Source organism: Rutilus rutilus, assembly GCF_951802725.1.
Source record: "Rutilus rutilus genome assembly, chromosome: 1".
NCBI lineage: Eukaryota > Metazoa > Chordata > Actinopteri > Cypriniformes > Leuciscidae > Rutilus > Rutilus rutilus.
Window position 1 is genome coordinate 10,820,628 of NC_140209.1, and position 25,447 is coordinate 10,846,074.

General features: G+C 44.2%; 2 protein-coding genes across 2 annotated transcripts in view; both read right to left on the reverse strand.

Moving 5' to 3' along the window:
- The window catches only part of LOC311287301 (GTPase IMAP family member 8-like), a 446,844-nt gene that overhangs the window by 267,796 nt on the left and 153,601 nt on the right, over positions 1-25,447 (reverse strand). The window lies entirely within an intron of this gene.
- LOC311275747 (uncharacterized protein) lies at positions 9,070-11,917 on the reverse strand. Its single transcript, XM_084384981.1, has 4 exons — positions 11,247-11,917; positions 10,430-10,548; positions 10,100-10,267; positions 9,070-9,948 (listed from the first exon to the last, which is right to left on the reverse strand). The coding sequence occupies exons 1-4, from the start codon at positions 11,257-11,259 to the stop codon at positions 9,886-9,888; spliced, it is 363 nt and encodes a 120-aa protein (XP_084241107.1). The 5' UTR covers positions 11,260-11,917; the 3' UTR covers positions 9,070-9,885.

Sequence of the window (25,447 nt, forward strand, 5' to 3'; positions counted from 1 at the left end):
TGGCAAATGAATATACTTTTGTCGAATTTCGCCATTTGGAACTGAAAATAGGCCTATGTAATGTGACTAATAATTAGTTTACTGTCATTGTGAGGGGACATTAGCATTAACAAAGCCGTTTTCATCATAGGCACAAGATTAATAATGAATGTGTACATGTTGAGAATGAATATACAATTTGTAGCCTTCAGTAAATTAAAAAAGTTCAGCTTTAGGTAGGGAGAAGAGATGGCAAGATGAGGAGACTGAGAGAAAAAGAAAGAGTGATGGATAAGAAGTGAGAGCAGGTAACATCTACTGCCTGCTGACATGGTTTTAAAGCTATTTCTTATCCTTTTTTGGCCTTCAAACGTCTTGAAATGGACATATCCGAGAAATAAAAAATGTAAACCCTCTAATAACATTAAATGTAGGACCTCTTTGATTATAAAGCCCTGTCTACGGCCCTGTATTAGGAATAAGATCAATAATGAATGTGTACATATTGTGAATGAATTCAATAAACTTAGTTAGGCTACCTAGCTTTCCTAGTAGCTTTCAGTAAATTAATGCATCTGAGAAAATGATTCATAAATCAACCTATCAGTTGACCCTTTGTTTACTTTTTTCACTGACAGACAAAAATGAAAAGCCTCTATCAGTCAAAGCTCAGCTTTAGGAGGGGAAGAGACAGAGCAAGAGAAAAACAAAGAGAATAGGAGTGTGATGCTGATGAGGAGAGAAAAATAATCAGCTGCCCACTTATATGGTTTTAAAGCTATTGTTATCCAATTTTTTTGGCCTTCAAAACATCTTAAAATGCACATATGTAGATCAGAGAAATAAAAATTTTCTCAGGGGTGCCCCCGAACCCCCCTAACTAGCATATATCTCACATTCGGGACCTCAGTGATGATAAAACCCTGCCATCTGCATGTTAATGAAACAAGTTAATAGTGAGCATTAAACCCTAAACTAAAGAGTTACTTATTATTTTTTTTATCATACTCTCATTGGGGGCTGAGCCACAGCCACAGACTGATTCATGTTCCATGGTCACACACATTTCAGTTCAGTTAGAATCAGATGCATATTTGTTGATATTTGTATTTTGAAAAAGTTTTTGATTCATTGTGTTGACTCCTAACCAATATTCTACATTAATAAAATTGTCTTTTTATATGGGCTAGTAAAATTCATTTCAGGCTAACAAAATCTGGAGAGTGCCTGCCCGAAGGGCTACCAGCGATTTTGAAATTTTGCGAGCCCTGAATACACATGGTTACTTACATGTTGCTGGCAGATCTGTGTCGGGAAATTGTGATTGACTGATTTAATAAAGTTTAACCATGCTGGAATCCGAAGGAAGCTTATGCAGACTGTCTTCTTCCACAAACAGGCGCTGCACAATATTTAGTAAACAGCATGTTTATTGCTTGGAAGTAGCTCGATCCGGTTTAGCAATTATCATGTCGTCCTATGTTATTTAGCATGTTTGGGCGAATCGGTGGGCGGGGCTAAACAGGCCGTGTTGAAGTAGGCGTTGATCTTCTTTTGTGGAGGCGGTGTTTTATCCTCTTTGACCTCATAGTTCCCCACTTTGAAAAACGAGTCGTTTGCGGAGCCTGATGTCTATAAAAGCTTTTATTGGACTAACAAGGTAGTTTTCAGTTCTGAAACTTACAGGATATTATTATAGTATGATGATCTCTTATATGTCAAAAGCTCAAGGAAACGTCTCAGGTTACGTATGTAACCATGGTTCCCTGAGAGGGAACGAGACGCTGCGTCAAGCGCTGCAGGAACGCTCCTGCGTGATTGCGTCATGAAGCACTCGTGAAATCAGTCCAATGGCGTGACGGGACGTCATAGGCGGGTGACGTCATTGACCAGGAAACTATAAAGCACCCTCCCAGACCAAACAATGACAGCTTCTGATAGGTCGAACAAGTTGGTCACAGGCATGCCGGGAGTATGGCAAAGCGACGCAGCATCTCGTTCCCTCTCAGGGAACCATGGTTACATACGTAACCTGAGACGTTCCCTTTCAAGGGAACTCGCGCTGCGTCAAGCGCTGTGGGAACTGAATACCCACGTCGCCATAGTCCTCAAGTGCCTGTATATGTGAAATTGCAATGCACATTAAACTACAAACACCCGAGAACCCGGAGTAGAAGCCACATCCAGGTTATAAAACCTCACAAAAGTGTGCGGAGAGGACCACCCTGCCGCATCACATACCTCTCGAAGTGAAACCCCTGATAACAGGGCCATAGAAGCAGCCATACTCCTAGTCGAGTGGGCTCGGACCTTTAGTGGTGAAGGATGACCGGCCGACTCATACGCAAGTGAGATAGCCTCGACTACCCATTAACTTAAAGTCTGCTTAGATGCGGGCTTCCCTTTACTCTGGGACCCAAAACACACAAACAGTTGATCAGACTTGCGCCACAGGGCAGCTCTGTGGACATACGCATCTAAAGCCCTAACTGGGCAAAGTAAGTTTAATTTCTCCTGGTTTTGAAACGGAGGTGGAAAAAAGGCCTGCAGCATTATTGGACCCGCCACATTAGTGGGGACCTTAGGCACATAACCTTCTTTTGGAAACAGGAACGCTTTCACCATACCAGGCGCAAACTCAAGACACGAGGGAGCAACTGACAATGCTTGTAAATCCCCAATCCTTTTAAGAGAAGAGATAGATAGAAGAAACAAAGTTTTTAATGTGAGAAACTTCTCCGGAACCTCTTCAATAGGCTCAAAGGGGGCCAGGGCTAGGCCTTCTAGTACAATGGCCAAATCCCACGTCGGCACCCTCGAGCATGCCGCAGGCCTCAGCCTCAAAGTACCACGGAGGAAGCGAGTTACCCACTGACGCACCCTCTAGAGGAACATGATAGACAGATATAGCTGACACATATACCTTCAAGGTGGAGGGGGACAACCCCGAAGAGAACTTTTCTTGTAGAAAATCTAGCACTGAACCTACTGGGCAATCAACTGGATTCACAAACTGGTCTGAACACCAGGCAACAAAATCTCTCCATTTTAGGGCATAGAGCCTCCTCGTGGAAGGAGCTCTGGATTGCAACATGGTCTCTACTACCTCAGTAGAAAGACCTGAGCCTATGAGCTGATCCCCCTCAGAGGCCAAGCCCACAATCTCCACAGCTCCGGACGCGGGTGCAACACTGACCCCGCCGCTTGAGAGAGAAGGTTCCTCCTGACCAGGATTTCCCATGGAGGACCCTCGAGAAGGGACACAATGTCCGACAGCCACACTCGGCCCGGCCAGAACGGGGCTATCAATAAGAGCTGAACCCCGTCCCGGCGAACTCTCTCCAGAACTCCTGGTAGTAACGCCAGGGGGGGAAAGGCATACAGACGTAGCCTCGGCCACGTCTGTACCATGGCATCCAACCCCATTGGGGCTGGGTGTGTGAGGGAATAATATAGGGGGCAGTGCGTTGTCTCTTGAGACGCAAACAGATCCACCTGAGCTTGTCCGAATCGACTCCAAATGAGCTCCACCACCTTGGGGTGAAGTCTCCATTCCCCCGGCACCACTCCCTGTCTCGACAGAGAGTCTGCCGTCTTGTTCATGTAACCCGGAATATACAGTGCTCGAACTGATAACAACTTCCCCTGGGCCCAAATCAGAACTCGATGTGCCAGTTTCCAAAGCCGGCGAGATCGTAAACCCCCCTGGAGATTTATATAGGAGACTACCGCTGTGTTGTCTGTGTGAACCAACACATGGTGACCCCTGAGGTCTGGGAGAAAGTGTCTGAGCGCCAGAAACACGGCCATCATCTCCAGCTGGTTTATGTGCCAGGAAAGATGATGGTCGCTCCACAGACCCCGAGCCGAGCGACCAATCATGGTCGCCCCCCACCCGGTGAGGGAAGCATCCGTCGTTAGCGTTAAGCGACGACAAGGAGCTCCCAACACCGGACCCTGGGACAAGAACCAAGGATCTTTCCACATAACTAAGGCACGTAGGCATCGCCGCGTGACCTTGATCATGCAAAACGGATTTCCCCTTGGGGAGAACCCCCTGGTCTTGAGCCACCACTGTAAGGGTCTCATGTACAGCAGGCCAAAAGGAATCATGTTGGACGCTGCTGCCATCAAAACCAAGATTCTCTGAAACTGTACTACAGTGAGTGACTGGCCTAGTCTTATCCTGCGCACGGCTTCCAGGATCGTTTTTATCCTGGCGGGCGCCAAACGGGCTCTCATGGTCTTTGTGTACCATGCTACGCCCAGAAAAGTGGTATTTTGTTGTAGAAGTAACACGCTTTTCTTTACATTTAGCCTTAACCCCAACGTCTTCATATGGGCTAGCACAGCATCTCGATACTGGGCCGCCTGAAGTTCTGACTGCGCCAGAATGAGCCAGTCTTCTATATAGTTCAGCACGCGGATGCCCTGGAGTCTCAAGGGAGCCAGAGCTGCATCCACGCACTTCGAGAACGTGCGGGGTGACAGTGCTAGGCCGAACGGAAGAACCCGATACTGGTACGCTTCGCACCCGAAAGCGAACTTGAGGAACTTCCTGTGTTGCGGAAGGATGGAGACGTGAAAATATGCGTCTTTTAGGTCTATCGTGACACACCAGTCCTCGGACCTGATCTGACACACAATCTGCTTCAAGGTGAGCATTTTGAATTTTAATTTCTTGACTGCCCGATTTAGTTGGCGCAGATCTAGAATGGGCCGCAGCCCTCCACCCTTCTTTGGAACTATGAAGTACGGGCTGTAAAACCCTGACTCTCTGCTGTGGGGAGGAACCCTCTCTATAGCCTCTTTTTGCAGAAGCGTCTGTACTTCTCCTTCCATCACCAGAGCCTGCTCGGAGTTTACTACCTTGTGTACTACTCCATTGAACCTGGGTGGGCATGACCCGAACTGAATTCTGTACCCTTTTTTCACTGTACGCAGGACCCAATCTGAGACATTTGGCAGAAGTTTCCACGCTGCCAGATACTCTACTAAGGGAACAGCCTCTCGAGGCTGGTCTCTGGTGTTATCTGAGCGGCCAGCTCGGCGACCTGAAACGGCGCACTGGCAGGAAGCAACCGAACTGACCCACTTTGAACCCTCCTCAGAGGGTGCGAACTTCCCCATGCCGCTACGTTTCCGGGCGGACATAGAGATGAGTACTCGGTGAGGACCGCTGCGCCCTGAAACATCGGAGCTGGGCTCCTGCCCAGCAGCCCCAGAGACATAGACTTTTCGGGGAAGAAACTTTGAAAATGCGGCTGCCTGCTTTTTCGCTTCTTGAAATCGTTCGACAACCGAATTCACTGAATCACCAAACAGACCGGTAGGGGAGACAGGAGCATCTAACAAAAACTTTATCTCTTTCCTTGATGTCAGATAAATTTAACCAGAGATGCCTCTCCGTGGCCACCATTGCTGCCATAGAGCGGCCGATAGATTTTGCCGCTTCTCTGGTGGCCCGAAGAGACAGATCAGCTGCCCTCCTGATCTCCGCGATCGTTTCTCTCCCCACTTCCTCACACTCATCTATGTCTTTTAATAAATCAGCTTGATATGCTTGCAGGACAGCCATAGTGTGTAAGCTAGCGGCTGCCTGACCTGCTGCTGAGTATGCCCTACCCACTAAAGCCGATGTCGTTCTCACTGGTTTAGTGGGCAGCTGCGGGGCTTTCAGCGATGATGCAGACTCAGGGGAGAGATAGCTAACAAGCGTCTCTTCCACCTGAGGCATCGTCGCATAACCATGTTCCTTTAACCCTACTATATTCGAATATTCAGTAGTCGCTGGGTTAAAAACTCGGTCAGAAAAGAACGGCAAGCCCCGCTTTGGAGGTTGAGATCTAGCTGGCAGAAATCGTTCATCTAATTTGCTTTTTGTTTGACTTAATTCCTGCTCACCGGCTGGCCAGTCCAGATTTAATCTAGCAACAGCACGAGTGATAACCTCCAAAAGCTCCTCTTGTGTGTGTGTAATTGTGTGTGATTGTGTAAACTCTTCATTTTCACCCAGGCTCACAACATCCAGCTCCTCAGAACTGGAGTGCTGTTGCACCTGAACCGCAGCGCGTGCTTCTGACTCGCAAACTGAAGCGTCGGATTCAACAGTTAAAGGAAGAGATAGGGGATCACCCGTCTCAAACCCCGCCGTTAAATCCATCTGCGAACCCCAGGACGAGCGTCTCCGCCATGCCTCGGCAGCAGCGGGACCCGAGCCCTGGGGAACGCGAGCCAAAGCGCCCTCCTCGAAGAGCGCTTGGCGAGATCGGAGAATTTTCATTGCCAACTTTTCACAATGCTCACAGCCAGCCCCCTCGAGAGCCGACTGGGCATGTTCCAGTCCTAAACACATCACACAAAGCTTGTGTGTATCCCCACCCGTGATAAAACGAGGGCAGGGAGTGACACACTGCTTAAACTGCTGCTTTTCCATAATATATATATATATATATATAGAGAGAGAGAGAGAGACAAACACACATCAAATAGACAATACGATTTCACATAGAGCGCTTGTGAAGACACAGAAGCTGTCATTGTTTGGTCTGGGAGGGTGCTTTATAGTTTCCTGGTCAATGACGTCACCCGCCTATGACGTCCCGTAACGCCATTGGACTGATTTCACGAGTGCTTCATGACGCAATCACGCAGGAGCGTTCCCGCAGTGCTTGACGCAGCGCGAGTTCCCTTGAAAGGGAACTTTGATTTCTCAGTTCATCACCCCTTTAAGTTAACATTACAAAAAAAAATAAGTACACAAAGAACCATTTTTAAGTAGCATCAACTCAATATTTATTAGTCTTTGTGATTTGTTTTACAAGTACAAATAACTCAAAACCTTTGACATACAAGACTCAAAATCGTATGCCTCAAAACGTAACATTTTTGTGGTAACTCGTTGCCTCAAATATTTTGAGCTCAAACAACTTCAACAGTTTAAGTTACAGTGAGTTACACTGAACTCTTGCCATCTTCTATTTAACACTGCAGTGTTAATTTAAAAGACAGAAACATAAAACAATCCAGAGATGCACTAGGCTAAAACCTGAACACCAGATTAAAATAGCACCTCTAAAATTACAAATTTATGAACCTGAATGAAACTTTACAACAACATGTACCATTTAAAACTAAAATACATGTACATTTATCAAGTACTACCCAGCTGTACTTAACTCTCAAGAACAAGAGCTGTATTAATACCAAATAACATTAATAAATACAAAAGGCACACTGTGCATATTGTGGGGGGAAAAAAACAATTGGTGCAGAAACATTTTAACCATTATTTTCACAGAAATTATCTACATTAAACTATAGAGGAACTGCCAGGCCTTAGTAATTATTCTGATAAATCTCTACATGCACATCAAGTCATTTTTGAGACTCTGTAACTTGGGTGACAGTTTACCATCGTCAAGACCAAGTAAAATCTTCTGAACAAATTCAAAAGTGTTGGTCAGTCCCCTGGGATAGCTGAGGTGTAGTGCATAGATCAGTCCAAACATTACCAGGAAGGCATCAGCAAATCTGGGGAGGTTGCCCACAATCTCGCTTTCAATGACAACAGAGATTTTAACAGGCTGGAAGTGAACTGGACTTGTGTCATTATCTTTGACGACTGTGAGGAGGGCCACTGAAACATCTAAAAGCTCTGGCTCATCAGATGTGTCCTGTAAAATATAATAGATATAAAAGGATTAAAGATTTTTTTATTAAGATTGTCAAAAATAGTTACAGCAGGTTTAGTGCAAAGATAAAGTCATTTAGTTAGTCATGAGATTTAACAAACAATATTGCTTCAGACCAACTGACAGACAGTTGTGTGAACAAACTACAGTATGACGATTTTAAACAGAAGATCAGTGTTCTACAGGACCCAGCTAAGCTACCAGTAAACAAGAAATTGATACTATGCTAAAAAACACCCTATAAAAACGCTTCATTTTGTTTAACCCTTTAGCACGTACGATCGCACCGGTGTGATTTGTCTTGGCTGGTCCCTGAAGCGTAAGATCACACCGGTGTGATTCGAACGTTCCCCGCATCACGTCATCAGCTGCTGAATTCAAATCGGTTTTGGCGCTTTGGCTGGCGCTGAGCCAGATCTGACGCGCTGAGTGCTTGTCATATAATCACAACTATTCAGTGTTTTTAACCATATAATGCTTATTTTAGGTTTCAGACATTTAAATACACATAAGTACTAGCAAAACCATACATTTATAGTTTGTAAAATACACACTGATGTCTATGGAAGCGGCAATAATGTTCCTACAAATATATTCTGACAACATATTTTATAGATATCATATACAGATTATGTAGATAACTTTAAAGTTCACTCTCCTCTTTGAATTTGCGTGTTGTAAATCCCACAGCTCTGATTCAGCGCGAACAAACATGGCGGCGCCCATCACCCGGTATAGATTAACTAACGCGGTCATAATAAAAGTGTTTGGACTTTTAAATACATTTACTTGCACATATTTCGAAATCGGAATATCAGATATTTCATAATATAGTGAGCATGCTTGTGAATATGAATAATAAAAAGGAAAAACTAAATAAAAGCGATCCATGTGTCTTACAGTGCTGTTGTGGCTGCGGTGTGTCACATGACGCGTCGCCATGGAAACAGTAATGCGAAACATTCTAAAATAACGGTCACCTAAAAAAACTCACCCTTTGGGGTAAGATAGAATATTTTAAACTCACGTGTGACAAGGTTAAAGCAATCTAGTACCAAAGTTTTTTTTTTTTACAGTGAGGTTAAAGAAAACAAATCGCTTCAAATCTCTTCAAATCACACAAACTATGTGATTTGAAAGACTGAGCAAGGGTAATCGTGTAAGTATGTCTGTATTCATATGAACCGTTTACTTAATATGGTCGTGAGATAAAAAAACAAACAAAAAAAACTCACTATGCAGGTCTTGAAAAACTCAGAGATGTCCTCACGTAGATACACAGGAAGAGCATGAAGAACAGTAACACACTTGGTGTGTATGCAGAGCCTGAAGTTAACTTTTTTGACCACCCGCCACAGTGACTTTTTACCAGCCAGTTTTTTTTTTTTTTTTTTTTGCCTCATAAAAGGTGAAAAAAAGGAATTGCACAAACATTTGTTCTTTAACTTGTAAGAATACACATTTAAGTGCTGTCAAGTTATTAACGAGATCCATACAAGTAATAATAACTCTTAGAATACAGATATAGACCTAGTGCAGCTCGTATGTAAACAAATCACACGCGGCTGTGTTGATGGCTGGGCAGCTGTTAGTTACAGCGTTCAGGAACCGTTAGGCAGAACTAAATTAATATTGTTATTACTGGTAAAGTTACCGGGTAGGCGTCCGACAAGCTACACCGTGCTCACGCCAAACCATGATCTCACGCAATGAAAAACACATCGCGCAGCAGAGAGGACACTGACAACACGCTGACAGACAAGACAGTCCTGGTTACTTTTTATATTAAACAAAGTCTCAACGTTAAAATTTGGTAATTTTTAAAGAAATTTAGACAATACCGTTTTGTGACTCTGTAGCCTAATGTGTCTTGACAGGTCACTGTGGTGCCTCAGCTAAAGCTGCTCGTGAACCGATCATCTCTTCCTTCTAGTTAATTTATAGCATCAAATAAACATGAATTAACATAAGTAGGAATGTGGTTAGTTTTAACTGCGGAAAGATGTCAGTAGGCCTACGGAGTATACTCCGTTTTTTCAAGTTCAAATCCTCCAACGTTGAACTCTCCTGACTGCTTTGTTGGACAAAAAAAGGCGGATTCGGCGGATTATGATTGGCCAGATCGCCTGTCAATCAAACTCCCCGCGAAGGGGCTCAGTGGCTACCTGCCAATGTGCCAGGTAGATTGACTGTTACCCGCCAATTGCAGAATTCACCCGCATTTGGCATGTGGTTGGGTGTTAATTTCAGGCCCTGTGTGTATGTCATGAAACTCCTATAACGATAAAAACAGAATTGTAAATAACTTATTTAATGTTAAACAATACAATCAGATATACAAACATCAGACAAATACCAAAAAAGTGGAAAAGTTCCTCTTTTAATTAAGAATTAGACCTATAAAATAGGTATAACAATATTTGTACCTGTGCATCATGGATTTTTAGGATTTCAGTCAAAGCATCTGATGTCTTCCCGGTTCTGCCTGCCTTCTGTCTGAACAGGGTCATCAGTTTAGGAAGATGTCGGTCAAGCTCAGAGTAGAATGTGTTGGGCAGGTTCTGATTTGTAATCCGTTGGAACTCTGCATACACCTACATTTTAAAACAAAGACAGACAGACAGACAGACAACACAGCCATATTAACTATGTGAATCTGGTAAATATACTACCCTTCCATAAGGCAGAAAACAGCCCCTGAATGTGGTATATGTTGTCAAAAAAAGAAATAACAGGAAAAAGTGCTACTACATTACCTCAGATTCCATTTTGAGTGCAGGCCAGAGTTCCATGAGCTCTTTCACTGGTGGGCATGTCTTCACTATGGTTTGTCGCTGCAGAACTGTCTGACGAAACACTTGCTTGGTGTGATCTACTTTTATGAGAATTGAATGAAGAGTACACATTTGTGGTAAAGCTACAATCCTTATATGGGCAAGCCACTGTTTCATGATTTCTTAAATGCCTTCTTAGGGCCTGCTCACATATCGCGTCTTTTGCGCGCGCAAGTTCGTTATTTCAAATGTAGCCGCGCGGTATGCGCGCTCATAATGGAAGCGACGCGGTCGCGGTGCGACGCGCTCGTTTTTTCCAAGCGCGTCCGCGCCGCATCGAGATAAAAACATCTCAACTTTTCAGAATGCCGCAAGCGCACCGCAGGTCACGTGACAAGAACCAAGCTTAGCAACGACAGACGCCTCCGAAGCGCAACCACCTCGAGCGCTTTGGAAAAAGGAGAACGCGGCGCGCCTAGCGTTTTCGACGCGTTTTTATGCGCGATATGTGAGCGCCGCCTAAGATGGCAGAAAAGAACAGATTCAGAAAATTGCTGCTGAAATGGTTATAAAGGGCATTTAAATAACAAAGCCTGCTGAGAGTGTTCTCCACTACTGCCAAATTGGCGAGTATGAAATCTTGACAAATGAGTTCTAAGACTATTAAGTGTCTTAAATGTACACATGCAGTCATTATAGATGCATGGAAGGGGGCTTACACTGGAAAAGTGACTGTGCTGCAGTCTGTAGTGCTTAAATATTTGCAATCTGTCAGTAAAAGAAGCTGAGCACAACTTACATTGCCAAATCATACTGTAGCCAACAACCTGAAAGAAAAACAAAATTAATGTTAGAAAGTGTATAGCTCCATAAAAATAGTTTAATTATTAAGTCAACTAACAGGTTACATGATCATGACCAGAGAATAAAACTAACACTGTTCTCGTTATAATGTGTTTTTTCATGTGTACAGATAGAAAAATGTTTGTTAATGTTACACCGAACATAGAGGGGAGTACTATATAATAGACAAGGCTGTTTAAATATTAAGCAGGAAAATGATAAATGTGGACCTCTTCATATAGACATCTCAGCGCTGTTTTATATTTAGAAACAGACGTCATCAGTCAATACTTGAACACATAACGGCTCTATATTATTTTGCCAAATTACAGGCAATGGCACATGCTCTCCAGTTCCCTAGTTTGCGTATCAGTGGCACGCCAACACATTGGGAAAAGTATATTCTTAGTTATCTAGTTTTGTGCACACCAGCCAAAATTAGCAATGGATGCTTTTTTAATTGCGTGTCACGCATGGACATAATCTCAGCGCCTAATGTCTTTAAAACACATGTAACGTTAGGCTAAATCGTACACGCAGAATTATAGACTATGGTCCATTTGAAAAATTATAAAAGTTAGCTGATGTGTAACATATGCTTCGTCGTTCATTGTTTTTATTAGGCCTATTTCATCAGTTATTCCTTGCTAGACATCCATGACTTTTGAATGTAAATATAACTGACGAACGCTGTTTAAAGTTTTGTCTTGATTAAACTGCTGCAACTGTTCACTAGATAAACCCCTGTTTAAAAACACATTTAACACTTACCGTGACACCGAAGTTGCTGATAACTGCCGACAGCTTAAAGCTTACATCCTCCTCACTGCAGTCACTTGTGGCGCCAACGTAACTTAAAAACTATCCACGTGTTCGTGTTGCGCGTTCCCACAACGTCGCAAGTCTCACGTTGAACTTGGGGCACGTGAGCCTTGCAAGCCAATAGAATGATGATCCTTACGTCAGCCGAGTCTTAACTTTTTAATCAAACATTTTTAATTGCTTACGTTATTATCTTAAGCAGTGATTCCTTAATATTCTTTGTGCTCACATTAAACCAGCTGTAAATTATGGAGGCAGATTAGTCTCAAATATAATTCACGCAAAAAACATGATTCACATATGCGTAGACAATTTCACATGCATGAAACCTAATTCACGTACACACAAAAAAAATCCACGTGCGTGAAAAAATATATATATTCACAAAAAGCAATTCACATGCGCAAAATAAAATTATATACTCATAAAGTACATTTCACAAATGCAAAACATAATTCGTAGATATACAACTGTGCACAAAAACCTTTGAATGTTTAAAATGTACGAGTGTATCCTTGCATTTGAATGTGCAAATCGTCATTCACGTACGAATCGCCTTAGATATGTGTGTGTGTGTTTTTGAGACTTTCCTGGCAGCATAACACTCGTAACACAGAGCAGTCGTACTCTTTAGCCAATCAGATTTAAGCTTATCAATCGACCAATCAGTATCACGTGAGGGCGGGCCTACCTACATGTTACGTCATCAGCTTTCGACCAGTTCATGGCTGAGCAGAGGTAAGTGCAGTTAATCGTTCATTTCTGTGTTTAGAAGTTAGAGATCAGTTGAAGCAATAGTTTATTAACTGCTGTTTAGTCCACATGTGAATATAAACATTTATTTTTAGTATTGATGGATTTTCATGTCCTGTCCACCACACATTCAACTGATGATATGTAATGACGTGCATATATAGGAGACATGTTTTGATCTGCATATATTATGTAGTTTTATTGTTTCAGATTTCCAAGACAGATGATGTATGAAGTTGCAGACAACCAGTACTGTGATCTTACCATTTCTACTGCAATTCTTTGAAAACAGTCATGTTGCAAGCCATCCATTTTGACAGTTGTTTCAACAAGTGGTTGAAAGTGATGCATTGTTACTGTATTCATTTGTCTCCTGCGGACTATATGTACACGCTTTAGGAATAAAGCCTTGCTATGCATGCATTATTAAATGTTCTTGTAAGAATTAAAAGATTCACGCAGTTTTGATGACTTGATCATGATTAATGTTCCTGTTACATATGAAGATCATGAACTGAGTCTAAACTGTGAAGCACAATATTCAGTACAGAGAAATATACGTCTCTTCAGGAGTTGTGAGATCCAGTCAGAGTGTACTTTGCTTTTAGAGTATATAAATAAGTGCAATACATTAAGTGAAAAGTGAAAAAATGAATTGTGTTCAGTCCGGTCATCAGTAGACCTCTCTGTTAGGACATATAAGATTTTGTCCTGATATTTAAAGTACTAAAACCCTATAGTACAAGAGGTGCAGACAGAGGACGTGGGAAATTAAGTGATGGTATTTGAATAGAGTTTACTGAGTAATCTTAGTCGCATAATCTTAATTGCCTCTCTATGATATTAAGTACCTTTGTCTTATCAGCATAAAATCAGATTTGCCTATTTTACTAGGCAAAGTAAAATTAATGCTTCACAATATTGTCCTTAGACACAATATTGTCCAAAAAACATTATTTAAAAACCTTGCGATGACAATACAGCACAAAACATAAGGAAATGCATGTTGAATATATTGCTAACACTCTACAATAAGGTACAATAACTTAGTTAACATTAGTTCATGTATTAAATAACCATGAGCAATACATTTGTTGCTGTGTTTGTTAATCTTTATTAACGTTAGTTAAAAATACAGCTGTTCATTGTTAGTTTACAGTGCATTTACTAATGTTAACAAGATTTTAATGAAGTATTAGTAAATGTTAACATTAACAAAAAATAATAAAGGCTGTTCACGTGCAGTTCATTATTAGTTCATGTTAACTAATGAAACGTTTTAATAAAGTGTTACCAATTAAGACATAAATACAAAAAAAAGTATAAAAGAGAATAAAGAAACAACATGAATTAAGATGTTCGTGACTGCTATCCAGATGTCACACCAAAGGTGAGTAATCCTGATAAAATGCAGGAAAACAAGTGTTAATAATAATTTAACATCATACACAAATGGCAAAAAAACACTGGGTGCTCATTAAAATAGGTCTATTCACTATTTAAAGAACAATCTCGATGGGTATTGGCCACAGATGATTGTTTTGCAATCATTAGCGTGATTGTAGCTGTGAGAGCTGTCTGTACCTTCAGCTAAAATACAACAAAACAAGCATCATTCATTCTTCTTCATTTTTGACACGATATGGGACATCTGATTACAACAACACTTGCTTACATCAGTTAATAGTTCATAAACTATTGCTTCAACTGATCTCAAACTTCATTAACTTCAGTTAACACAGAAATGAACAATTAACTGCACTTACCTCTGCTCAGCCATGAACCGGTCGAAAGCTGATGACGTAACATGTAGGTAGGCCCGCCCTCACGTGATACTGATTGGTCGATTGATAAGCTTAAATCGTACTCAGTTACTAACGTAACCTCTGTTCTCTCTAGAGAGGGAACGAGTATTGCGTAAGCTAGCTTACGCTGCGGGAAAGTCTCCTTTCACGAGATACTGAAGCCAAAAATTATCCTAATTTTTTAAACTTTGTCAACGCAGTGCGGCAGCCTGCAGACCTAGGGCAAGCGAGTCGCGTGCCCATTGGCTGCTCTGCGGCAACTGCAGCAGCCTATGGCTGAGCCTTGCGCGTGACGTCACGTCCAATGAGCGCGCTTGGCGCGCTTAGTGCGTCACAGCCCGTCATTAGGGGTGTGGCTTAGAGTATATAAGCAAGGAACAGAGGCTGCTTCGCTGGTTTCTGTCGCATGAAGCGAAAATGAGCTCGTGGCGAGAGCACGGCGGGTTACGCAATACTCGTTCCCTCTCTAGAGAGAACAGAGGTTACGTTAGTAACCGAGTACGTTCTCTTACGAGAGGTTCTCTCGTATTGCGTAAGCTAGCTTACGCTGCGGGAACACCTTTGTCAACGCCGTGCGCGCGCCCAGCATCCTGAATGAATCCCGTGGGAAGCCCAGGGAACGCGAAACGGAGCTGGGCGGCCAGATACCACAGTACACAAGCACATAATATGGGGCAGGGAGCGGCACAGCCGGTCCAACTATCACTTCCATACAGTGTAGCTCAACCAGTAGAGCTAAATCAGCAGCGTAGCCCGCGCACAGACAGTGGGCTGGCTTACGCGAGACTTAGACTGATAGCACTTTGGCCTGCAAAGCGGGAACATCCAGGTTGTAAAACCTAACAAATGTGGAGGGGGAGGCCCAGCCCGCCGCTGCACAAATGTCATGAATGGGAATCCCACTGGACCACGCCCACGATGAGGCCATGCCTCTGGTGGAGTGTGCCCGAATGCCCAAGGGGCACTGCAGGTTTTTAGATGCGTAAGCAGCTGCGATAGCATCGACTATCCATCTGGACAGAGTGTGCTTCGAGGCGGCGAGACCCTTGGTGCGCCCACCAAACGAAACAAAAAGCTGCTCTGAACGCCTGAAGGCGGCGGAGCGCGAAATATAGCTTCTCAGCGCCCTAACTGGGCAGAGGAGGTGACTATCTGCCTCGCAGCCAGTAATCGGCAGGGCTGAAAGGGAAATGACCTGCGCTCTGAAGGGAGTGCCCAAAATTTTTGGGACGTACCCATGCCTCGGTCTGAGAATAACTTTAGAGTCATTAGGTCCGAACTCGAGGCACGCAGCGTTAGTGGATAACGCGTGAAGGTCTCCCACACGTTTTACTGAAGACAGTGCTATCAGAAAAACGGTTTTGAGCGTGAGGTATTTCATATCCACAGTTTCTAAGGGTTCAAAGGGATGTGCTTTCAGTGCGTCTAAGACCAGTGAAAGATCCCACATAGGAACCGAAGGGGGTCGCGGGGGGTTCATCCTCCTCGCTCCTCTAAGGAAGCGGATGACCAACTCGTTCCTTCCTAATGCGCGGCCCGGCTCTGACACAGAGAGCGCTGAAATGGCCGCGACATAGACTTTGAGCGTGGAGGGGGACCTGCCCGCGTCCAGTAGCTCTTGAAGGAAACACAATACTTGTGAGACCCCACATGTCTGTGGATTGAGCCCTTTGGTAGTGCACCATTTGTTAAACACAGACCATTTAGACGTGTAGAGCCGCCTCGTGGAGGGGGCTCTAGATTGTATGATCGTGTTCATCACCCCTTCTGGTAGATCAGCATGTAGTTGTTGAGGCTCCACGCATGCAGAGACCAGTGCTCTGGGTGGGGATGCCAAATCGAGCCGCGGGCTTGAGAGAGAAGGTCTCTCCGCACCGGAATCGGCCAGGGGGCTGAGTCTGCCAATTGTATGAGTTCCGGGAACCAAGCTTGGTTCTCCCAGAACGGGGCTATGAGGAGCACTGTGTGGCGCGCTTTCCTGACTCTCTCGATGACCTGAGGCAGCAGAGAGACTGGCGGAAACGCATATAGCGGGCCGCTGGGCCAAGACTGGGCCAGCGCGTCCTCGCTCTTTGAAAAGAACGCTGGGCAGTGTGCGTTGTCTATTGACGCAAAGAGGTCGACTTTCGCTCTGCCAAAGCGGCGCCACAGCGACTGGACTGTTTGAGGGTGTAGAGACCACTCCCCAGGGGGAACGTTGTCCCTGGACAGTCTGTCGGGGCCCTCGTTCAGATGGCCAGGCACATGCGATGCTCTCAGAGAGCGCAGAGAGTGCTGAGCCCATACGAGGAGGCGTTCCGTCAGGGCGCAGAGTTGCTTTGATCTGACACCGCCCTGGCGGTTCACATAGGCCACTACTGAAGTGTTGTCCGTGCGGACTAGAACATGGTGACCACGGAGGAAAGGGAGGAAGTGCATGAGCGCTTTCTCGACCGCGAGCATCTCTAGACAGTTTATGTGTAGGAGATTCTCCTGGTCTGACCAGTGGCCAAAGACCGGTCTGCCTTCGAAGAGCGCTCCCCAACCTAGGTTGGACGCATCTGTAGAGACAACTTTCCGGTGTGAGACCACTCCCATATTCACTCCCGTGTGATACCATTCGGCTGCTAGCCAGGGCTGCAGGGCTGAGACACAGACCTGAGTCACTCTGATTAGCGAGCCGCCGGTCGCCCAGGCTCGATGGGATACGCGCGTTCTCAGCCAGCGTTGAAGCGGGCGCATGCGCAGTAAACCCAACTGAAGCACTGCTGCAGCTGAGGCCATATGCCCCAGAATGCGCTGAAATGCCTTCAGGGGAACCCGGTTGCCTTCTTTGAAGGATGCAGCGAGGCGCTGGATGCGGCGCGCGCGCTGCTCCGTCAATCTGGCCGTCATCGCCACCGAGTCCAGTTCTATTCCGAGAAAGGAAATCGACTGCCGGGGCGAGAGCGAGCTCTTTGTCCAGTTGACCGCTAGACCCAAAACCTCCAGGTGGTCGAGTAGCGCTGTTCTGTGAGACACAAGTTCTGTCTCTGACTGCGCTAGAACGAGCCAATCGTCCAAGTAGTTCAGAATTCGCATTCCCTGACTCCTCAGGGGAGCGAGAGCCGTGTCCATGCATTTCGTAAATGTACGGGGTGCTAAAGACAGGCCGAACGGCAGGACTGTGTATTGATAAGCTCGACCGTCGAAGGCGAATCTCAAAAATGGCCTGTGACGGGGAGTTATCTGGATCTGGAAATAAGCGTCCTTCAGATCGAGAGAGATAAACCAGTCTCCTGGGCGAATTTGCGCGAGGATCTGCCTGGTTGTAATCATCCTGAACGGCCGTCTCATGAGGGCTTTGTTCAGATGTCTCAGATCTAAAATAGGTCTTAATGCTCCGTCCTTCTTGGGAACGAGGAAGTAACGGCTGTAAAAGCCTGACTCGCTCAGAGAAGGATGCACCTGTTCTATGGCCCCTTTTCGCAGCAGCTTTGTTATCTCTGCTTGAAGCAGATGTGCTGTTTCCAAACTCACTTTCGTTTCCATCTGCGCTAGAAAGCGCGGAGGGCGACGAGCAAATTGGAGCGAATAACCGTGTCTTATGGTGTTGAGCACCCATTCTGACGCGCCCTGAATAGCCTCCCATGCTTTTGCATGCATAGCTAGGGGTCGAATGGTCTCTGGGTTCAGATCGCCGCGTTGCGCGGGATGGGGAACCTGTATCAGAGAAGACGGGGCGGCGCGCGCGCCGCCGATGCTCGGACACGAGGGCAGAAGAACAGGGCTGGCCGACTGTGCAGAATTTAGTAGCTCGATCTTGGACGATGGAGCGTGAACTGCTGTCAAACAACCCAGGCGCGAGGGCGGCGTGGGGATTATGGTGTCTGAAAGTGGGCGCGCGTGCTCGTGAGCTGGCGCGGGATATGCACTTATGACACGGCCAGTGTTTGGGGGCTTTATGAGGTTTGCAACCTGTCTGGCAGAGCGGGCAGTGGGCAGGTGTGAGCACAGGGCTGTGGGCACATTTCCTACACTTGATGCTCGAGCGGAAAATTTCCGCTTTAAGAGATAGCGCTCTGGACGCGTTGCCATGGGAACCTGGTCTGTGTGAGGCAGTGAGCACACGGGAGTGGGCACTTTTCCTACACTTAAAACCCCTGCGGCTTGAGCCGTAGCAATTTGAGGTAACTGAGTGACAGAGCGAGCAGCGAGTAGTTGTGAGCACGGAAGTGTGGGCACTTTTACTACATTTAGTGCCCGAGCGGTGTGAGGCCGCTTTATGAGAGAGCGCTCTGGGCGCGTTACCATGGGGATTGCACTTGTGTGAAGCAGTGAGCACATGGGTGTGGGCACATTTTCTACACTTAAAGCACTTATACTCTTTTTGAGATTTATCTGGGTCGCCGTGAAAACGGCGTTTGTGTGCAGGCGAGCGAGTGTAATTACTGGCTCGTTGGCTGCGGTGTGTGCTGCTGCAGTAGCCTGAACATAGGGGACTGACAGAGCTGTGCGTTTTGATGGCGGTCCGGCCGTAGCGGGACTCAACCATCTTTTCCTCCTTGCGGATGCTAGGAGGACTTCGCGGGCTCGGGCTTCAACGCGATCTTGGACCGCGGGCCCCGTGGGGGCGGCGGTCTGTGACGGCTGGTCGAGCGCGACCTGGGGCGATTGCCCTGGCGCCGCTGCGAAGCGTTGGGGGGCCTGGAAGAGCGCTGGTTAGAGCTGCGCACAGGAGGCTGAGTTTGAGGGCGGCCTGTGGCTGAGCTCGAACGGCGGGGCAGGAAGAGGTCCATCGCCTGCGACGCCTTCTGTACCTCAGAGAACCGATCCACAATTCCGCTGACCGCAGGGCCAAAGAGGCCGGTGGGCGAGAGTGGTGCGTTCAGAAACACAGCGCGCTCTGACTCACTCATGTCCGCGAGCGTCAACCATAGATGTCTGTCGATGACGGTGAGCGCGGCCATGGATCTGCCGATGGCTTGAGCAGCGGTCTTGGTAGCGCGCAGCGCGAGATCCGTAGCGCTGCGGAGATCGGTAAAGGCAGACTGATCCGAGCCCTTCTCGTCCAGTTCACGGAGGAGGTCGGCTTGAAGGATCTGAAGAATAGCCATTGAGTGCAGGGCGGAAGCAGCCTGGCCGGAGGCGGCGAAAGCGCGGCCGGCGAGAGCTGAGGTGGTCCTGCAGGCTTTAGACGGCAGGGCAGACTTTGAGCGCCATCTAGCAGACGGCGGGCAAAGGTGCGTTGCCACAGCATCCTCAACGGCGGGGATGCCGTTATAGCCGTTCTCGGCGGCTCCGTCCACCTGAGAGAGAGCCGAGGAGACTGGCGAGCGGAGTCTGGTGGAGAACGGAGCGTTCCAGGACTTAGAGAGCTCAGCGTGGAGCTCAGGCAGGAAGGGTGCTGACCTAGAGGCAGGCGCAGGGCGGCGGCTAGGCAGAAAAAACCCGTCAAGGCGATTGGGCTCCGGCTCCTTAGGTGGAGACCAATCCAGTCCCATTCTCTCGACCGCTAAAGTGAGGAGGCGGAGAAGCTCTGCGTCAACACTAGCGCGGGTTCGAGAAGACTCCATAGTAGAGGGGGCGGAGCGGTGAGAGCCCGACCACTCCTCGCTGTCAGACGCGAGCAGAGAGCAGCTGTCAGCGGCATCATCTGCATCGTCCCCCAGGGCGACGGCAGTGCGGGCAGTGGCCGGCCGCTGCGCGTCGGAGAAGGGTGGGGGGGAAGGAGAGAGCGAGGCTCGCGGGAGAGGTTCCGGCGAGCGCTCAGCTGTAGCGTCCAGTTCCGGCGGCCTTTGAGAGCGACGTTTTTTCTTTCGTGGCCCGGAAGAAGCGGCCGGAGAAGATGGAGTGTCTTCGAATTTAGCGAGTCGAGCCCGTAGGGTCGACATCGGTAAATCTTCACACTGTTCGCAGCCGCCCTCGGAGAGAGCGCGAACAGCGTGGTCAAAACCCAGGCAGAGAGCGCACAGCACGTGGCGGTCTCCGTCGCTGAGCGAGGCTCTGCACGAGCCACAGGATGTGCGAGGCATTTGAAACAACGCCTCGCGCTCTTTTAGATGCAAGTGTGTCGCGGCGGACACACACACACACACAAAACAGAGCAGAAAAGGATATAAGGCCGGATGGCGCAGCAGGCAGGGAAGGCTGAAGGCGGCGAGCGGCCGGCGTCCTCAGGCTGAGATCCTCGGCGTGCTGGTCGCTGGATTCAACGGCGGCTTCCTCGGAGATCAGCGATGCGAAGAGCTTCGCTGAAGAGACAGAAATCAGCGAAGCAGCCTCTGTTCCTTGCTTATATACTCTAAGCCACACCCCTAATGACGGGCTGTGACGCACTAAGCGCGCCAAGCGCGCTCATTGGACGTGACGTCACGCGCAAGGCTCAGCCATAGGCTGCTGCAGTTGCCGCAGAGCAGCCAATGGGCACGCGACTCGCTTGCCCTAGGTCTGCAGGCTGCCGCACTGCGTTGACAAAGTTTAAAAAATTAGGATAATTTTTGGCTTCAGTATCTCGTGAAAGGAGACTTTCCCGCAGCGTAAGCTAGCTTACGCAATACGAGAGAACCTCTCGTAAGAGAACTGATTGGCTAAAGAGTACGACTGCTCTGTGTTACGAGTGTTATGCTGCCAGCAAAGTCTCAAAAACACACACACACATATCTAAGGCGATTCGTACGTGAATGACGATTTGCACATTCAAATGCAAGAATACACTCGTACATTTTAAACATTCAAAGGTTTTTGTGCACAGTTGTATATCTACAAATTGTGTTTTGCATTTGTGAAATGTATTTTATGAGTATATAATTTTATTTTGCGCATGTGAATTGCTTTTTGTGAATATATTTTTTTTTCACGCACGTGGATTTTTTTTGTGTGCACGTGAATTAGGTTTCATGCATGTGAAATTGTCTAAGCATTTGTGAATCATGTTTTTTGCGTGAATTATATTTGAGACTAATCTGCTTCCATAGTAAATGTATGTACAATTAGTGCTTAGAGTGAATTGAATATTTTTCTTGCTAAAATCTTTTACAGCTGAATTTATGAAGACCCAACCATTATTAGTAAAATTAAGTATTTTTTTTTTAAATATTAACTTATTTAAATACATATAATTTAATTAAAAATGTCAAACAATTGGTTACATACACAAACACACACACATGCAAGCACTACACACAATGTTGAAACAACAAGAAATAAGTACAGTTAAATTATACACCTAAGTGGAACTTACTTAATAAGCAAATTGTTTAAGTTAATTAAAAATAATCAGTTTAATTCACTCAAAACTATAAAAAAGTCACAAACTCAAAATATTTAGGTTAGTAGAACTGTTTCAGAAAATTAACTTTATGCTACTCAATAATTTTAATTATTTTGAGCAAGTAGTTCATAAAGAATTACCTATTAGTTCTTCAATAATTACTTATGCAGTAAGTAAGATACAGTATTCTAAAGTGTTACCCAGTTTTCTAATGAGGCTGCAGCATATGATCTTTCACATTTAATCTTGATTTTCATATTTAATATGATTTTCAATCAATATTCATATTTTGAAGTTTACACGACAAAGGTATTGTTTTCAAAACTCGTATTCAAAAACTTGCACTTTGAAACCTGTTCCAAGTTTGCATTCTCAGACGCTGTTATCGTGTAAATGAACGGCCAGACCGCATTAAAAGTTTTCTGTTTTCAGTAGCAAATGGTGTCGTGTAAACGGCCCATAAGTTAAAGGTGCAATAGGTGAATCTCTACAGAAACATTTGTTGTCATACTGGTTGAAAGTCTCCTCATATCCTGATATCAATCCCTATGTTAAACGTAAATTTAAAAAACGTAACCAGACCCAGCAGAATTACACCCCATTGTGCCACCTTAATTGATAACATATTTACCAATGATATTGAAAACAATACTGTGGGTGGATTATTAATTAACGACATTAGTGATCATCTGCCACTTTAAAGAATGACTTACTAGCACAAAATTGGGAAATTGTTTACAATGAAATTGATGTTGAGACTGCAATACATTTTTAAGACTATTCACAACGTTGTATGATAAAAACTGTCCAATTATACAATACTGTAGAAAACGAAAATATACAGATAAACCATGGATTACTAAAGGATTACAAAATGCTTGTAAAAAGAAAAATACATTATATAGAGAATTTATAAAACAAAGAATGAGAGAGGCTGAAAATAAATATAAAAAATATAAAAATAAGTTAAACAATATCTTACGGGTAATACTTACAGATGCAGACTATTATCTGTATTTATGTTGCAAAAAAGAGCCATAAGGATGATTCATGGTGCCTGTTATAGAGATCATACAAATGTATTATTTTTAAAATCAAAGACATTGAAATTTACTGATCTGGTTTATATTCAAACAGCACAATTAATGTATAAAGCAAAAAATAACCTACTCCCTGGCAATATTCAACAGCTGTTTTTTTAATAGAGAAGGGAGATATAATATTAGGGGTGAGTGCAACTTTAAACAATTATATGTCCGTACAACATTAAAACGTTTTTGTGTTTCGATATGTGGAGTGAAGTTGTGGAACAGATTAAGTTCAGTACTTAAACAATGTCCAAGTATGACTCAGTTTAAAAAGCGCTGTAAAAATATGGTATTTGCGAGGTACAGAGAGGAAGAAGGTCATTGATTAGGTGACAGTTTATTTATATATTTGCATTTTTTTAATTTTTTAAATTATTATTATTATTTTTTTTTTTTATGCAATTCATTATTTATGATGTATATAAACATAGGTAAATATGTATGTTGTTTTTTTTGTTTTGTTTTTTGTGTGTGGAGACAAAATAGATCAAGATGTTCGGCCAACCGGTTAATTATTAAAAAGTAATGGAGAAGGGGTAGGATTGAATAAGCTTATGCTTCTTCCTACTCCTTTTCGGACATGTATAAGTTAAAATAGTTATTTTTTTCTTGTTTTGTTTTTTAGTTCAAAGAAAAAAAAGAAAAAGAAAAAAAAAAGTATCATTATTATTGATTTTTTTTTTTTTTTTTTTTGTAGTTTTGTGTGTTTTTTTGTAGTTTTTTTTTTTTAACATGTTCGAAATAAAGCTTTTTCATTCATTCGGAGTTGAATCTAATGTGATGTTAAAATCAACTGCGTCACATACTAATTAATGTGCATTGGTTTGTGTAAACAGCCATTTGACGATAGTTTGATGTTAATTAACTCTGGGGATATATTGTTGTAAAATAATCAGAGTAAGTGATTTGATGAATATGTATTATATGACATTTAGTAGTTTCATTTAGTTTTGAGTCATATAACAATTAATTGAGTCATATAACAATTTAATGTTGATTTAAGTGGGTATATTCTCCCAGGATTTTCTTTGTAAACCAAGTTAATGAGTTAATATACAATTGAACAAAGAAAAGCAAAAGATCTGAAATTTCAAGGGATTTATATCTGTTGTCAATTCAGATAATGTGAATGAGTGACTAGTTCTCTGCATTATGCAGGTTGTTTTTTTTTTCTTCCTTCTTGTTTCCGGTTGATGTGTACTTCTTGAGTTGACCGTGGACAAGCGAACGGCGAGCCAACAGTGCCTAGCTGATGTCACAACGCATCTTTCTTTGGAGCGAGCTCGGTATCCTTAATCTGTCATCAAACAGATAAGAGAATACAACACACCATACACTTTGCATACTTTGAGTGAAACTGAGTGTAAAACTACCCGGGTAGTAAATTCTTTTTTTTTTTCTTCTTTTCCTGTCACGTGACCACTTCTGCTTCTATTTTTTTCTACTTCAATATTTCTTTCCTGGAAGGATCAGACTTTAAAGGGAAAAAAAGACAAATAACAACACAAGGAAAATACTTTCTGAACTGTGTTTGGGGAACCATTTAATTTGTTATACTCAACAGGCCTGATTGTATTTTTTTGTAATTTTGTTTTATTAACTGTATGTTCACAACTGGTACCAATACAGTACATTTTCTTTAATTTCTCAAGTTGTGTTGAAATTGCTGTCTCAATCCTCCTTTCCGAACTTAGACGTTAACAATACTGTGCCCATTCAACCTGATCAGTTTATTTAGAACCATACAATAGAGTGATACAACAGGTTACAATTGCATACAATGCTGGTTCTCCAAGTTTACCTGGCCAAACTCTTCTGCGATATGGATGAGTTTTATGAGACACTCATCCAATGAGAGACAGTTGAGTCATTTGCCACCTCCTGAGACCGCCATTTAGAATGTTAACATTGAAACAAATCCTAGTGCAAATTTGTCCAGGGAATTGGTTTCAGGGAATGCTTAATTTCATATCCAGATAGCCCCCCTCACACCCGTTTTTGAGATTCATGTTGGCCATAATAGTGGCCATACTATGCTATACAGCGAGTCATGCTACCCACTCCTCATAGAAAGATTCTGACAATATGGCATTCCAGTTTGACTTATGGTTCCTTGTGTTCCTGCCTGGTCTTCCCTACCATCATCAAGCCTGTTTCGTCTGCCCTGCCTTACTGTATGAACTGTTTCACACATCACTCTCCTTGTTGAGCCCTGCCAACTGTCTTGCCAATAAAACGTCATCACTGCTCATTCTGCATCTGGGTTCTTTCTCTCTTCCAGACCCATGACTATGTTAATTGAAATTATTTTTTTCAATGAATAAATTCAAATTTATTGTTATTGAGTGGAAAATAACTTTGGATTCTGGCTGAATGTTTGAGAAGCCTTTATTAAGAAAATGTAAATGCAATTGATAATCATACAATCAAGCAACAATCAACAACAGGCCATGTCCTT

Coding starts and splice junctions, on each gene's coding strand:
- LOC311275747 (XM_084384981.1), bottom strand. Junction 10,268..10,429: donor CACTCAAAATGGAATCTGAG/GTAATGTAGTAG, acceptor TTTAAAATGTAG/GTGTATGCAGAGTTCCAACG. Junction 9,949..10,099: donor TAAAAATCCATGATGCACAG/GTACAAATATTG, acceptor TTATCGTTATAG/GAGTTTCATGACATACACAC.